At 44.7% G+C, this 17885-nt stretch overlaps 1 protein-coding gene across 1 annotated transcript in view; it reads left to right on the top strand.

The window, feature by feature from the left end:
* Nucleotides 1-17885, top strand: part of SYNRG (synergin gamma) — an 88358-nt gene that overhangs the window by 33567 nt on the left and 36906 nt on the right. The window contains 5 exon segments of the mRNA XM_070945304.1: nt 1960-2156; nt 2954-3202; nt 6900-7036; nt 12013-12113; nt 14074-14136. Coding sequence (XP_070801405.1) covers nt 1960-2156; nt 2954-3202; nt 6900-7036; nt 12013-12113; nt 14074-14136 — 747 coding nt within the window.

The following is a 17885-nucleotide window of genomic DNA, read 5'->3' as shown; positions in this document are numbered from 1 at the left end:
TGAACTCGCAGTAATTGCAGGCAGCTGGCAGCTAAATGCTACTTTAACAGCGCTTTAGTCCGCTGCTCCACCATGCATGTACCATGCTATTTTGATCAGACAACAAATGAATTTTAATTTGGATCCTGTTGTCAAGGACGTTATTAACAAGGATTTTTAAAAAAAGCCAAACTGGTTAAGGCGTCAGGGTACAAACCAGGAAACTCTGAGTTCTAGTACTGTCTTAGACTCAAAGCCAGCTGGGTGACCTTAGGCCAGTCACTTTCTCTCAGCCCTAGGAAGATGACAATGGCAAATTACTCCTGAAAAACCTTGCCAAGAAAAGTGCAGGGACTTATCCAGACAGTTATAGGAGTTAAAACTGACTTGAAGGTGCACACACATTTATGCATGTGCACTGCACACGCACACACACAAATACAATCGCAGCTATTCTTTCAGAAGCAGTTAGTGAAACTTAGTAAAAGGCAAATTCCTTCCACATTTTGTCAGAGTATATTCATCAACTGGAATAGGACATGGTAACAAGGTCAGCCAATGTATAGGCATAGCAACTAAGTCAGCCAATGAGGGCTGCTTGGGAGTTGACACAGACTGGAGCCAGGACGTGTCTTAGTCTGCAGCTTCTGAGTCTGTGCAGAGAAACTGAAACTAGTCTGCTCTGCTGAAATGAAACTAACTGTTCTCTCCTGCCTTGTGTTTTGCTTGTAACTGCTACTACGTTGAAGAAGAATCTATATTGGTATTGTACATTTATCTTCATGTATTATATGTATATAAAGAAGTTAATGAATCCTGCTGAATCAGTTTACCTGTGTGTGCTTTCTGGATTTAATTTCTACTGCAAAATCTGATACATTTAAGGGAAGTGATCTCTTTGGAGCAGTTCAGTTTTGATGACTGAATTGATCATCTTTGCCAGTTTGGTCTAGGGCAGGGGTCCCCAACCCCTGGTCCATGGACCGGCAATGGTCCGCAGCATTCCAGAAACTGGGCCACGCAAACAAGGGAAGACCCATCTGTTGGATGGAGGCAGCACACGAAACCATGCCCCCTCCGGCCCACGGAAAAATCTCCATGGAACCGGTCCCTGGTGCCCAAATGGTTGGGGGCCGCCAGCCTAGGAATTAAGGCATGATCTCAAACCCTACCTTAGCTACGAAAGGCAGCTGGGTGACTTTGGGCCAGTCACTCTTTCTCAGCCCAACTCACCTCACAGGGTTGTTGTTGTTGTGGGGAAAATAGGAGGAAGAAGGTGCACTAGATATGTTTTCCGCTTTGAGTTGTTTATAAAAATAGTAAAGGCGGGATATAAATTAAATCAATTCAGGTTAATGTTTGAGGGCAGAAAAGGCCCAACCTTTTGGATTTGCTTGAGTTTGCTGTATTTTGTTGTGGCCCACCAGCGGCCAGTGAGGAGGTTGGGGAGGAACATGGGCTCTGTATTGGAGGCAGAGATGGGGCCAGGGCCCAGCTACCTTCAGAGTCGGATATCAGTGGGGCTGAAGAACAGCTGGAGCCTGTTCTTGATGTGTGCATGCGCAGAGCTGCCAGGAGAAGGGAACAGCTAAGGAACAAGGACCGACTCAGGAGTAAAGGCACAGGTGGACGATGAATGGCCTCTCCCATAGGGAATAAAGAGGAGCGAAAGGGGATGGAGTTTGCAGGAGACAAATTAGTTCATTTCATTAGTGTGAAGATCTGTTTGTGACTCTCAGAGAGTCCTTGCCAAGTCTTTTCTTGTACAGCATTGCGTTTGGAAGATATCGGCCTGGCAGCTGTCCAAGCCTGATAAGGTCTGTGGTTGTAAATTCACCCTTGAAAAACTGTTTGCCGGGACTTTGCTGGAGGTGAATGAGAGGCATTCACATTAGCTTAATAAAAAGGGTTTTTTTGTGCTTTTGTGACGCCTAGGTCAGAACATATTTAATCTCTTGGACCAAATTCTTTCTTTCCCAGATCTTTATAAGAAGATTCTCGAAACCACCATGACATCCTCCGGGATAGATACCGGCAAACTCTATCCGATTCTGATGTCCTCTGGGCTTCCCAGAGAAACTCTTGGGCAAATTTGGGCCTTAGCCAATCGCACCACTCCAGGGAAGCTGACAAAAGAAGAACTCTACACCGTTTTGGCTATGATTGCGCTAACTCAGGTAGGAATCGGGGTCAGAGATAAAACTGGGGACGGGACGGGACCAGAGGTGGGTTTCAGCAGGTTCTGACCAGTTGTGGAGAACCGGTAGCGGAAATTTTGAGTAGTTCAGAGAACCAGTAGTAAAAATTCTGACTGGCCCCACCCCCATCTATTCTCTGCCTCCTAAATCTCAGCTGATCAGGAGGAAATGGGAATTTTGCAGTAACCTTCCTGTGGATTGGGGAGGGAATGGAGATTTTACAGTATCCTTCCCATGCCACACCCACCAAGCCACATCCACCAAGCCATGCCACGCCCACCAAGCCACGGCCACAGAACCGGTAGTAAAAAATTTTGAAACCCACCACTGCACGGGACATGTCCTTAATGGCTTGTCTATCGAGGGGCAGTGTTACCTGCAAATAATTGAGCCTTGGAAGCACAGTGGTCTAAAGCACCCCGTTATTAACACAGCTGCCTGCAATTACTGCAGGTTCGAATCTTACCAGGCTCAAGGTTGACTCAGCCTTCCATCCTTTCTAAGGTAGGTTAAATGAGGACCCAGTTTGTGGGGGCAATAAGCTGACTTTGTATGAATATACAAAAGTATGAAGGCTATTGCTTAACGCATTGTAAGCCGCCCTGAGTCTCCGGAGAAGGGCGGCATATAAATCAAATAAAATAAAAATAAATAAATAAATAATAATTAAGCAAGACTAAAGCTAGCACCAATTAAGTTGTATAAAGTGTGCAAATGCTTTAATTGACTTGGTTGTGCAAACGCTCTGTTTTCTGCATTTTCCCCCCCTCATACAGAGAGGCATGCCAGCCATGAGCCCTGACGGTTTAAACCAGTTTCCTTCTGCTCCCATCCCTACCTTAAGTGGGCTTCAGATGGCCATCCCTGTCACAGTGAGCCAACAGCCTTTGATGCCTCCTGGGCCACCAGTTTCCATGCCTCTTAATATAGGACCAACAGTGGTGGGGATCAGCATGGCGGCACCAGTGGGCGGAGTCACCACACAGACGTCCAGCAGTTTCATCCAACATTTCCCTGCAAACCAGGTTAGTGCTGATATAATTCCCCGTCATAAAGCTAGTCTAAGGCAACTTGTTCTTTTAGCTTTTGACTTTCAGCCATGGAATTCAAGCATCTGTCTGAACGTATTATCTAGACCAGGGGTAGTCAAAAGCACCGAAAGGCAGGACAAGAAGCAATGGGTGGAAACTAATCAAGGAGAGAAGCAACCTAGAACTAAGGAGAAATTTCCTGACAGTGAGAACAATTAATCAGTGGAACAAGTTGCCTCCAGAAGTTGTAAATGCTCCAACACACGAGGCTTTTAAGAAGAGATTGGACAGCCATATGTCTGAAATGCCATGGGGTCTCCTGCTTTGTATTTGTATTCGTATTTATTAAACTTCTATACCGCCCTTCTCCCAAAGGACTCAGGGCAGTGTACAGCCATATTAAAACAAACATATACTCACAAAATTTAAAAACAATTTAAAATAAATATATAAATTTGGCCCTTATGCTAAAAGCTACAAACACCCAATTTAAAATTCATTTTTTAAGCCAGCCCGACCTGTTGGAACAAAAGAGTCTTAAGGGCACGGCGAAAGGTACGTAGGTCAGGAATCATACGAATCTCCGGGGGCAGTTCATTCCAGAGGGCAGGTGCCCCCACAGAGAAGGCTCTCCCCCTGGGTGTCGCCAGTCGACATTGTTTGGCCGACGGCACCCTGAGGAGTCCCTCTCTGTGGGAGCGTATTGGCCGGTGGGAGGCTATCAGTGGCAGAAGGTGATCTCATATATACCCAGGTCCTAAGCCATGGAGCGCTTTAAAGGTGGTGACCAGCACCTTGAATCGCACCCGGAAGATCACCGGAAGCCAGTGCAGCTCGCACAGGAGAGGTGTTACATGGGTGTGCCATGTCGCCCCCATAATCACCCGTGCGGCCTCATTCTGGACCAGTTGGAGCCTCCGAGTGCTCTTCAAGGGGAGCCCCATGTAGAGAGCATTACAGTAGTCTAGACAGGATGTGACGAGGGCGTGAGTGACCGTGCGCAAGGCGTCCCGGTCCAGAAAGGGACGCAACTCGTGAATCAGGCGAACCTGATAGAAAGCTCCCCTGGCCACAGCCGTCATATGATCTTCTAAAGACAGCCTTGCATCCAGGAGAACACCCAAGTTGCGAGCCCTCTCTGAGGGGGTCAAGATCTCACCCCCAATAGTCAGCGATGGAGCTAGCTGGCTATATCGGGATGCCAGAAACCACAGCCACTCGGTCTTGGAAGGGTTGAGTCTGAGCTTGTTTCTCCCCATCCAGAGCTGCACGGCCTCCAGGCACCGTGACATCACGTCAAGGGCATCATTGCTTGAGCAGGGGGTTAGACTCCAAGGTTCCTTCCAACTCTGTTATTCTGTATGGCAACTTGATGACCGGTGGACATCATCTCCCAAAATTCCTGAGCTAGCCATACTTACGATACTGATTTAGATACAGTTATTTATTATTACGCTTTTATAATTTTGTATGCTTCCGATAGAATTCTGGGAGTTGAAGTCCACCAGTCATAAAGTTGCCATATTTATTGGCTCCTGGTCTCGACCAATTATTTTGGAGCAGCTGATTGAAAGAAAGGGAGACAGTCTTGTGCAGAAAACTAATTTCTGCTCTTGACAGACATTCCTTTCTTCTCTGCAATATGATAGTGTAGGACCATGATGGCGAACCTATGGCACGCGTGCCACAGGTGGCACGTGGAGCCATATCGGTGGGCACGCGAGCATTGCCCTAGTTCAGCTCCAGCTCTAGGCCCACCGGAAGTCAGGAAACAGGCTGTCTCTGGCCTCCAGAGGGCCTCCGGGGGGTGGGGAAGGGCGTTTTTCGCTCTCCCCAGGCTCCAGAGGCTTTCTAGGAGCCTGGGGAAGGCGAAAACAGCCTTCCCCGCCACCCAGAGGCCCTTTGGAGGCTGGAAACAGCAACGGCCTTTCCCGCCCCCTCCACCGGAGGCCCTCCGAAGGCCAGAAATGGACCGGAAGTCGGCAAACGGGCCATTTCCAGCCTCTGGAGGGCCTCCAGGAGGGTGGGGAAGGCCGTTTTCGCCCTCCCCGGGCTCCTAGAAAGGCTCTGGAGCCTGGGGAGGGTGAAAAACATGCCTACTGGGCCCACCGGGCCATCATCTGCCAAAAGCAGAGGGAACGCAGGGGGGGTTGCTTGCCTGCACGGGGGCATATTGAATTATGGGTGTGGGCACGTGTTTGCGACACCCCCCCCCCCCCCCCGCGGTCCCACATTTGGCACACGATGGCAAAAAGGTTCACCATCAGTGGTATAGGAGCTTATCAGTCGTATAGATTCATGGACTAAAAATAAAAAACAATTTGTGGTTGTATATATGGTACAATCCGTATATACAAGCAACAAAGCTTTCAGGTTTTCAATCAATCAATCAATCAGAATAGAGCTGGAAGGGAGTTTGGAGTCTTTCAGTCCATCCCCCTCCTCAAGCAGGAGACCCTATACCAGGGATGGCAAACTGGCGGCCCGCGGGCCGGATATGTCATGCACAGGCCACACCCATCCCAGCTCCGTGAAGGGGGAAAATATTGCAAGTTTTGACACCCATGCCCTATACCCGTGATGGCAAACCTATGGCACGCGTGCCTGAAGTGCGTGCGGGGGTGCACCAGAAACCAGAAGAGCAGCTACCTAGCGTGCATGCGTGGGAGTGCTGGAAACCGGAAGAGCAGTTTCCCAGTGCGCACACACAAGAGCACCAGAAACAGGAAGAGCAGTTCCCCAGCATGCCTGGAGAGATGGCTCTGCATGCCACTTCTGGCATGCGTGCCATAGGTTCACCATCATGGGTATAGGGTTTCCTGCCTGTGCAGGGGCTTGGACTAGAAGGTCTCTAAGGTCCCTTCCAACTCTGTTATTCTATTCCTATTCCTATTCCTATTCCTATTCCTATTCCTATTCCTATTCCTATTCCTATTCCTATTCCTATTCTATTCTATTCTATTCTATTCTATTCCATTCCATTCCATTCCATTCCATTCCATTCCATTCTATTCTTTCTATTCTATTCTATTCTATTCTATTCTATTCTATTCTATTCTATTCTATTCTATTCTATTCTATTCTATTCTATTATTTCTATTCTATTCTATTCTATTCTATTCTATTATTTCTATTCTATTCTATTCTATTCTATTCTATTCTATTCTATTCTTTTTGTTTTGTTCTGTTCTATTCTATTCTATTCTATTCTATTCTATTCTATTCTATTCTATTCTATTCTATTCTATTCTATTCTATTCTACTCTACCTTACCCTACCCTACCCTACCCTACCCTACCCTATCCTACCCTACCCTACCCTAGTTGGTAGGCTCAGAAAGGACAGTACTATTTGTTGCGGTGCTTATAGATGCCATGTGTTGGTGTCTAACCGTTAAAACGAGGAAGTAATAAACCTTGAAAAATCTGCATGCAAATATGGTCCTATGTCTAAAATTAAAATTATGCTCTTATTCCTATTCTATTCTATTCTATTCTATTCTATTCTATTCTATTCTATTCTATTCTATTCTATTCTATTCTATTCTATTCTATTCTATTCTATTCTATTCTATTCCTATTCCTATTCCTATTCCTATTCCTATTCCTATTCCATTCCAATGCCTATGCCTATGCCTATGCCTATGCCTATTCTCCTGGAAAAAGTTCTTATGTGTCCTTCAAATCTCTAGGTTGCAAAAACAGATGATGACGACTTCCAGGATTTCCAAGATGCATCCAAGTCAGGGGGACTTGACGATACTTTTACAGATTTTCAAGGGGAAGCGCCTGGATCAAAGAAAACGGTAGCAGCACAGCAGCGGAGCAGGTAAAGAATTTGACCCTCTCGTGTAACCGTCGGTTTTTGCATAACGCTTTTTAATCAAGTTGAGAAGATATAGACCAGGTCAATATTTCTCAGCCTCGACAACTTTGGGATGCATGGACTTAAATTCCCAGAATCCCCCATGCTAAACATCGTAATCAACATAAACGGGTGGTGTTGTTTTTTAGTTTAAGAAAATTTATATGGCCACTCAACACACTCTCAGTGACTCTGGGTAGCTTATTTCCAGTGCCTGTATGTGTAAATCTTTTATAATTTTATTTTTTTCGGCAAACCATGGAAGTTTCCCAATCCTCATTAAGTATTGTATTCTTCCTCTTGGATCAAAGCTACATTACAGGTAATCTCGACTTACAACAGTTCATTTAGTGACCATTCAAAGTGATAACAGCACTGAAAAAAAATAACTTACAAATATTTTTCACACTTATGACTGTCTCAGCGTCCCCATGGTCACATGATCAAAATTCGGATGCGTGGCAACTGACTCCTATTTATGACGGTTGCAATGTCCTGGGGTCATGTAATCCCCCTTTTGTGACCTTCAGAGAAGCAAAGTCAGTGGGGAAGCCAGATTCACGTTAACATCCGTGTTACTAACTGAACAACTGCAATGATTCACTTAACAGCTGTGGCAAGCAAAAGTCGTAAAATGGGGCAAAACTCACTTAACAAGTGTCTCACTTAACAACATAAATGTTGGGCTCAATTGTGGTCACAAGTCGAGGACTACCTGTATCTTCTACATTTCCTTGAATGTTTGGTGGTGGTAGGAACAATTCAAAAAGCTACCACTTTACACCAGATTCTATAAGCCATTAAAATGATCTTCAAAAATTGCATGCATCCTTCTTAAGCCAGCAGCCATGCTTTCCATTGCTCAACAGATGACATAGGATATAATTCTATTCAGTGGGGAATACAGCTAATCCTCAATTTAGGACCCCAATTGGCATCAGAATTTCCTTTGGTAAGCAACGTGGTTGTTAAGTCAGTCACACCTGTCCCAAAGGTGCTTTTTCAAGAGGCAACTGGACTTCCTCTTTTTTCTTTGAAGATGTTTTGCTTCTCATCCAAGAAGCTTCTTCAACTCTGATTGGATGGTGGGGAATGGAAGGATTTATATTCCTTGCAGACAGCTGGTCATTTGCATTCTTTTAAAGGGTCATTGAGGCCACCTGGAGTTTTCAGGGTCACCTGAATAATGCAAATGGGTGTGGAGCCTTCAACACAGTCTACAACTACACAGTCTTTTCAGTTCCAAGAAGGCTCCACAGCCATTTGCATTACTCAGGTGACCCTGAGGGCACAGATAAACCTCCAGGTGGCCTCAACGACTCTCTAAAAAGAATGCAAATGACCAGCAGTCTGCAAGGAATATAAATCCTTCCATTTCCCCACCATCCAGTCAGAGCTGAAGAAGCTTCTTGGATGAGAAGTGAAACATCTTCAAAGAAAAACAAATAAGTCCAGTTGCCTCTTGAAAAAAGCACTTGCTGCTTGTATGTACACTGAGAGCTTATGCACTGGAGACAAATTCCTTGTCTGTCCAATTACACTTGTCCAATAAAGAAGAAAGAAAGAAAGAATCACGCAAGCTTGAGGATGCTGCAACAGTCATAAGTATGATCACGAGATTTCAGTGCCATTGTAACCTCGAACGTGTCAGGGTTCCAAGTAACACCCCCAACAAAAGAAAATTCCAAGGCTTGAGTTTCCTCAAAGTTCCACTTTATTAGAGATGTCATATTGGCACATCTGGGAAAAACCGAATCTGAAAGCTTCCAGGTTTTCCCCACCCAAAGGAAAGTTCAAGACCCTGCCCAGCACCCACATGTCCATCACATGGTCCAATCAAAGCACCGTCCCAACTGGAGATGCCTCCCAGCCACACCCCTCCAGGTGCAAGGCAAGATGTCCTTGACTCTCTGAGAAAGGAATGTTATTATGACTGTATATCACCCTGGGTCCATACAATCCCCCCTCCCAGTTTCCCACAGTAGTAAATGTGGCAGGCCTGAAGATCCAATGAAAAAGATGGCTTCCAGGCCTGACAGAATAGTCACTAAACAAATGGTTGTAAGTCGAGGACTACCTGTACTTCCTTCATTTCATCTCTTTCCTATCCTGCCTTTCCTCACTTGTCATTCTCAAGGTAGCTCACAAAACTGAGTAAAATGATACGCAGATAAATAATTCAGCAACCTAGCAGAATAAGAAAAGCATCTAAAGGAGCATTAAAAATAACAGAGCTACACTGGAGGCGCTAAAAGGATTTAAAAGGCCCGAGAAAATAAAAACAAGGGAAAAAATGAAAAATGTTCTCCTACTGTCAAAAGCAAATGTTAAGTGCTCATCTTTACGTTTAGTAGAATGGTGATTCTGATGATTTGAAAAGCCTCAATAATATCATCGTTACCATTAGCATAGTCATTATAGCTAATCACTGTATTGATCTGAATCAGGGATGTCAAACTCAAGGCCCGCGGGCCGGATCCAGCCCGCAGGGTGATAAGATCTGGTCCGCGGGGTTGCCCTGGAAACAGTGAAGGACCAGCGTGTGGTGACTCTGCCAGTGAAAACAGAGCTCAGGAGAGCCATGCGTGGCCCTCCCAACCTCCGTTTTCAGCTGTGATGGCCTCCAGTCCACAGGTGTTCCCGACACGAGAGACATCAAGATGGCCACGCCCACCCTGGTCACACCCACCCCAGCCCCCCAAGGTGAAACACAGCCCTGACGCGGCCCTCAATGAAATTGAATTTGACACCCCTGATCTGAACAGAAGTCAAAATCAAATGTCAAAATTGGGGAAGAAGGGGTTTCATCAGGAACTGGTTCTAATCAGTCATTTCCTCAGGATAAATGTAATTGTTTAACAAGATTAATTGCTCAAATAAGCTTTTCTTTGGGAGCACTCCATGAAAGTGCTTGATCAATGATGAACGGTTTGATCCATGATAAAAGAACAAATTTAGAGACTCTGCACAAAACTGAGTCACATCTCCATAAATGTCTTTCAGTGGAGTCATGGCAACTGGATTTCTTTCCTTGTTGGATTCGCTGCTAATCCAAGTACAGTAGTCCTCGACTTAAACAGTTCATTTAGTGACTGTTCAACGTTACAACAGCACTGAAAAAGGGGACTTATGGTCATTTTTCACATTTATGACCATTGCAGCATCCCCATGGTCACTTGTCCTGAATTCAAACCAGGGGTGAAATCCAGCAGGTCCTGACAGGTTCTGGAGAACCGGTAGCAGAAATTTTGAGTAGTTCAGAGAACCGGCAAATACCACCTCTGACTGGCCCCAGAGTGGGGTGGGAATGGAAATTTTGCAGTGTCCTTCCCCTGCCACGCCCACCAAGCCACACCACGCCCACCAAGCCACGCCCACAGAACCGGTAGTAAAAGGACATTTTATGCTTGGCAACTGACTCATTTATGACAGTTGCAGTATCTTGGGGTGAAGGTTTTGCAACCTTCTGACGAGCAAATTCCATGGGAAAGCTAGATTCACTTAACAATTGGGGCAAAACTCTCTTAATAAATATCTCGCGTAACAACAGAAATTTTTGTCTCAATTGTGGTCATAAGTTGAGGGCTACCGATATTCCACAATTAATCCAACACTGGAAGTTTTTAAGAAGAGACTGGAGAACCACTTGTCTGGAATGGTATAGGTAGAATTTCTTGTTTGAGCAGGGGATTAGACTAGAAGACCTCCAAGGTCCCTTCCAACTATGTTATTCTGTTATTCACTGATTCTGTACCTTCTTGTCTTGTGCACTGAGATGCAGGCCCCCTCTTTAAAAGTTAAAATACACCACTTAAGAAAAGGGCTTTAATTTTGTGACAGAATGTTTGTAGGTGGCAAGCTGATTTTCCATATTCTAAGTAGTTGTTCCAAAAATATTTTCAGAGAATGTTTAACATAAAGATTGGCAGGCAGTGGACATACCCGTATTTTTTGGAGTATAAGACGCACTTCCCCCCCCCCCCCCAAAGAGGGTAGAAATATTGGTGCTTCTTATACACTGAATACAGCCATTTTTGGCCTCCCGAAGCTCCTCCCCGCTCGTCCCATTTTTGTGAAAAATGGGGCACACAGAGGGTTTCGGAGGCCTACAGAGTGCTCCTGGGGGCTGGGGAGGGCAAAAACGCCCCCCTTTTTTTCCCCCTCCCCCAGCCCTCAGGAGCATTCTACAGGCCTCCCAAACCCTCTGTGTGCCCTGTTTTTTGCAAAAATGGGTTTGGGAGGCCTGCAGAGTGCTCCTGGGGACTGGGGGAGGGCAAAAACTTTTTTTTTCTTACTTACCTCTTCAAAATCTTGGTGCGTCTTATACACCGGTGCGTCTTATAGTCCCAAAAATACTGTATTTGTTCTTTGTGGCTTCCTTCATTCTGATATATGTCTGAAACATCCATATCCCATATTTTATTCTGAGTAAGATTGTTGCATGACCAGAACTGATCTTGTTCATAATTTTTTTATAGATTATTATTATCCCAGGTCTATCCCAATACAGGTTGTCCTTGACTTACAACCACAATTGAGCCCAAAAGTTGTGTTACTAAGCGAGACAGTTGTTAAGTGAGACATTTGCTGCATTTTACGACTTTGCCACAGTTGTCATTTGAATCACTGCAGTTGTTAAGTTGGTTACATAGATGTTAAGTGAATCCGGCTCCCCGTTGCTTGTGAGAAGGTCGCAAAAGAGGATCAAATGACTGCGGGACACTGCAGCCGTCATAAATATGAGCCAGTTGCCAAAATTTGATGACATGGGGATGCTGCAGTGGTCGTAAATATGTGAAAAATAATAATAAATCCTTTGTTCAGTTTTGTTATAACTTCAAACAGTTCCTAAATGAACAGTTATAAGTCAAGGACTACCTGGATCTCATATCCCTCCTTTTCCAATTATGCTTTCGACTTCTCTTCTTTCCTTTCTTTAGTGCTCCTTCAATGCTGATACCCCTTTCGGGCCCCAAAGTGACACCTGCTGTGGATAAGTACGCTGTTTTTAAGGGGATTGCATCTGACAAGCCTGCTGAAGGTACTTGGGCATTTTTTCCAATAAAAAGTTACCTTTGTAAATGTGATATTTTTCCCCTCCACTTTTCTTACATTCAAAAGGGACAATCAAAAAGCGAAAAAGGAAAGAGACCAAAACACACCAATTTCGCTCCATTTTCGGACACAACGGCCTCCTGCAGCCCTCTGCCAGCAAAAATGGAGCTCAGGAAGGCCACGCGCGGCCTGCCCGGCTCCATTTTCGCTAGCAGAGGGCTGCAGGAGGCCGTCACGGATGAAAACAGAGTGCGGGCGGGCTGCACCTCCGTTTTCGCTGGCAGAGGGCTGCAGGAGGCCGTCACGACTGAAAATGGAGCCTCGATAAGTGACGTCGAGCTGGACATGCCCATCCTGGCCACGCCCACCCCAGGCACGCCCATCCCGGGCACGCCCACCATCATCCAGTCCCCCAGGTCAAGCACAACCTGATGCGGCCCTCAATGAAATCAAGTTTGACACCCCTGCCTTAGACCGTGTTGTTTCTCTGTGTCATACAATATATACTTACTTACTTACTTACCTACCTACCTACTTACTTACTTACCTACTTACTTACTTACTTACTAACTTACTTACTTACTTACTTATTCATTCATTCATTCATTCATTCATTCATTCATTCATTCATTTATATTTTTGTCATGTTTATGTAGTTAAATTGGAGGTGATGATCCTTTGAGAGCTGAATGCAACAAAATTTCATTTTACTGTATGCCGATTAGTGTACATTTTAAGTGACATTAAAGTTATTCTAAATCTAAGTCTTACTTTCTACCAGTTTCCCTGTTTCACTGGAGAGGGGATCCCCCCCTCCCTTTCTCCCAAGCAATCTGCTTTAAGTTCTCAAATCCATCCTTTCATTGTTAAAGGCATAGCTTAAGAGGCCTCCAAGGGCATTTTCTCTGAGATTTCAAGAGGTACACCCAGCGTAATTTTGCTCTCTTATTTTTTCTTTTAAATTAAGCAAAATTAGGTTTTCATTTTGTCCCTCCGTAGGGAGTAGCAATGTGTTTTTCTGTCTTCCAACTGAATCTTCAGATTCTGGGTGGAACTATCAACTATTGTGGGATCCTTGGTGCTTTCTGTGCTTGGTTGTTTTCTTGCAGACATTTCATTACCCAACTCCGTAACATCATCAGTGCTGATGAAATGTCTGCAAGCAAACAGCCAAGCTCAGAGAACATCAACTCCTCCTCTTCCTCTTTGCAAACTCCACTCCAGGATTCATTGTGACCATCAGAGCTTTAAACGTGCATTCCACCCTACCTGGAAGATCGGTTTAAAGCCCTTCTGTTTTGGGCAGGACTATTTACTCCCCAGGGGACGTGGTGGCTCAGTGGCTAAGATGCTGAGCTTGTTGATCAAAAGGTCGGCAGTTCAGGGGTTTGAATCCCTAGTGCTGCCTAACGGGATGAGCTCCTGTTACTTGTCCCAGCTTCTGCCAATCTAGCAGTTCGAAAGCACGTAAAAAATGCAAGTAGAAAAAATAGGGACCATCTTTGGTGGGAAGGTAACAGCGTTCCGTGCGCCTTTGGCATTTAGTCATGCTGGCCACATGACCATGGAGACTTCTTTGGACAGCGCTGGCTCTTTGGCTTTGAAACGGAGATGAGCACCGCCCCCTAGACTTGGGAACGACTAGCACATATGTGCAAGGGGAACCTTTACCTTTACCTTTATTTACTACCTAATTTGATAACTGACTAATTTGGATTGAGGCAGGGTGGTCTTGTCAGAACTGGCTCTCGCAAAAACTTGAAAGCCTTTCAATATTATATTACAACTTGTAAAGTGCCCAGAGTCACCTTGTAGGGGAGATGGGTGGCATAACAATTGAATAAATAATAAATAAAATACCGGCCGCATGCTACTGTAAAACAGTAACATTCTGGATCTCTATCAGAATTTTAACTACATTCTCTTTTTTTAAATATACACCATAGATTATGGAGATAAATACAGTGCTTTTCGAGAACTGGAGCAGCCATCGGAGAGTAAATCTATAGGTAAGTTTCATCCAGTGCAGAACCTTCCAAGATCAGCCTTCCTTGGGCTTTCTAATGATCTCTGTCACTGGTTAAATTTGGGTCTGGTGGAGATCCTAGAACCGTGATGGCGAACCTATGGCTTGCGTGCCAGAGGTGGCACGCAGCACCCTCTCTGATGGCATGCAAGCCGTCACCCCAGTTCAGCTCCGCTGGGCATGCGCACGCACCTCCCTCCAGCCAGCTGACCTTTGGGTCTCTGCCGCGCATGCGTGGGGGCGGAGCATGTACAGGGGCCAGGGCACATGGATGGGGGCCGCATGCGCATTTCATTTGGGGGGGTTCAGGATACAGAATTGTATCCTGAAGGTCCCAAATCTCAAAGCCCGTTATTCTCAATTAAAAGGGGAGGAAATGTCCGTCACATTATGAGACCCTGAGGTTCCCCCCCCCCAAAGTCGAAATAAACACTTATGATGATATTAAACTAAGTCACTGAGAAGAAAAAGCTATTTTTCTGCAGGACAGAACATATGGGAAGGTGTTTTAGGTCAGTGTCCATTCTTGGGAATGTGCCCAAAACACTGCAGAATGCTAATCCATCCTCTGGCTTAAATAGTTTCCATAAGTACAGTTAGTCCTCGACTTACGACCACAACTGAGCCCAACATTTCTGTTGCTAAGTGAGACATTTGTTAAGTGAATTTTGCCCCATTTTACGATTTTTCTTGCCACCGATGTTAAGTGAATCACTGCAATCGGTGAGTTAGTAACCCACTTGTTAAGTGAATCTGGCTTCCCCATTGATTTTGCATGTCAGAAGGTCACAGAAAAGGATCACATTATTATTATTATTATTATTATTATTATTATTATTATTATTATTATTATTATTATTATTAATTCAATTTATATACCGCCCTTCTCCTATTGGACTCAGGGCGGTGCACAGCCAAAGATAAAAAACATACCAATACAAAATTTAAAATCAATTAAAAAGAATTATACAACTTTGGCTCACAATTTAAAACAATCCAATTAAAACCTAATTTACACTTAAAAAGCTAAAAAACTAAAAGAGCTAAAAAAGGGGGGGGTTTCATGCCAGCCCTGCTTGATGGAAAAGAAAAGTTTTTAGGGCACGGCGAAAGGCCCGGAGATCTGGTATCCTTCGTATCTCCGGGGGCAAATCGTTCCAGAGGGCAGGAGCTGCCACAGAGACGGCCCTCCCTTTGGGGGTTGCCAGCCAACATTGCCTGGCTGACGGCACCCTGAGGAGTCCCTCTCTGTGGGAGCGTACTGGTCGGTGGGAGGCTATCGGCGGCAGAAGGCGGTCTCGCAAATACCCAGGTCCTATGCCATGGAGCGCTTTAAAGGTGGTGACCAACACCTTGAAGCGCACCCGGAAGACCACTGGAAGCCAATGCAGCTCGCACAGGAGAGGCATCACATGGGAGCGCCCACATGACCCTGGGACACTACAACTGTCATAAATACGAACCAGTTGCCAAGCATCCAAATTTTGATCACATGATCATGGGGATGCTGCAAAGGTCGTAAGTATGAAAAATGATCCTGAGTCACATTTTTCAGTGCCATTGTAACTTTGAACAGTCACTAAACCAACTGTTGTAAGTTGAGGACTGCCTGTATAAGCAGCCTCTCTTTAAATGCAAGAGCCGGTTAGAATGCAGTATTGCAGGCAAACTCTGCCCACAGCCAGGAGTTCAATCCTGATGAGGCTCAAGATTGACTCAGTCTTCCATCCTTCCGAGGTTGGTAAAATGCAGACCCAGATTGTTGGGGGGCAATAGGCTGACTCTGTAAACCGCTTAGAGAAGGCTGTAAAGCACTGTAATGTGCTGTATAAGTCTAAGTGCTATTGCTATTGCTATTGCAGTCTAATTCTGCCCACTGCTAGGAGTTTGATCCTGATCAGCTCAAGGTCGACTCAGTTTTCCATCCTTCCGAGGTTGGTAAAATGCAGACCCAGGTTGTTGGGGGGCAATAGGCTGACTCTGTAAACCGCTTAGAGGGAGCTATAAATCAGGGGTCTCCAACCTTTCCGGCTTTGCAGACCGGTGGGGAGGGGACAGGAGTTGGTTCTGCACAAGCAGCAGGCGTGCCTTGTTGCTCACAGCTCCATTTTACAGAAGGGGCGGGTGCATGCACCTGCCGCTTGTACAAATGGAGCTTCCTACGTGAGTGTGAGCACCTGCCACTTGTGCAAATGGAGCTTCCCACATGCTCGCCCGCAGCTTGTGTGGCCTCGTTCCAAATGGGCCCGGGGGTTGGAGACCCCTGCTATAAAGCACTATGGATCAGTATATAAGTCTAATGCTATTGCTAAGTTATGGAGAACCATAAAAAAGAGACACAACTTCCTTCCTTCCTTCCTTCCTTCCTTCCTTCCTTCCTTCCTTCCTTCCTTCCTTCCTTCCTTTCAGCCTTCTCATCGTTCCTATCACACATCTCCTCCCACTTATGACTGTATGACTGTAACTTTGTTGCTTGTATCCTTACGTTTTATATTGATTGTTTCCTAGTATGAATTGATTGCTTATTTATACCCTATGACTATCATTAAGTGTTGTACCTTATGATTCTTGACGAATGTATCTTGTCTTTTTATGTGCACTGAGAGCATAGGCACCAAAGACAAATTCCTTGTGTGTCCAATCACACTTGGCCAGTAAAGAATTGTATTGTATTCTATTCATTCATTCATTCATTTAATTTATAAGCTATAAACTTACTATCCAAATCTCCCTGTATTGTTACTTATGTATGTACCTGCAAGAAATGAGAGGTCCTTTTAAAGCAGATAATTAGAAAGGAAATCTGCATAAGGTCTATGAGGTTAAGTATCTTGCATATTCTGAGAAAGATGTAATTTCTGTCATCAAAATCCATTTCTTCTGCATGGCATGGTTTTTCTGTCTGTAAATGTTTGTTTGTGTATGTGTGTGTGTGTGTGTCTGTATGTGTGTGTGGTTTTAGAAGAGGGTTGGCAGTTATCCCATGAGTAACAATGGCTGAGGTTAGTTTGATGCAACCAGCTTTCTTTATATATCTCCAGATTGGGAGAGATGCATTTTTAAACTTGGGTTCACAGCCAGTTCAGCTGTAACATAACCCTGCTACAGCATAATAAGCACAAAATATTCTAGAAAGTGAGTCATATAGGGATGTAGAATAAAATTGCAGGCAGGCAGGAAGGAGGGAAGAAAGAGAGAAAAAGAGAGAGAGAGAAAAGGAAGGGAAGGAAGGCGGGAGAGAGAAAGAAAAAGAAAGGAAAGAAAGAGAGAAAGAAAGAAAGAAAAAAGAAAGAAAGAAAGAAAGAAAGAAAGAAACTTTGAGTTCTACTATCTGATGAGTTTGTAGCATAGGAATGCATTCCCCAGGGCTTGCCCTATTAACATTCAGCAGCCTATTTGTCTTATCTTCACACACACACACACACACACACACACACAGGGCTAAAATGGGTTTTGAAGTCTCTACTAGGAGCTGAAAGAGCCATGAACCTTCTTATTCCTGCCATGCCCCTGTAGATCATGTGTGGGGGGGGGCTGTTTAAAAATACTATTAAAAAGTGAGGACCATCTACCTACTCTCTAAATATTGCATCCATGTTTGATTTTAACATAATTATAGAAAGGTGGTGGGAATTAAGGGACAATATCCTTGAAAATGGTGAAACAATATCCTCATTGACTCATTGTCACTGAAAGTACTGTTTTTGTGCTGTGAATAATGTTAACATGATA

This window comes from Pituophis catenifer, unplaced genomic scaffold, assembly GCF_029215685.1.
Source record: "Pituophis catenifer annectens isolate HBS135680 unplaced genomic scaffold, rPitCat1.0.hap2 SCAF_1, whole genome shotgun sequence".
NCBI lineage: Eukaryota > Metazoa > Chordata > Lepidosauria > Squamata > Colubridae > Pituophis > Pituophis catenifer.
This window is presented reverse-complemented; position numbering and strand designations above follow the sequence as displayed.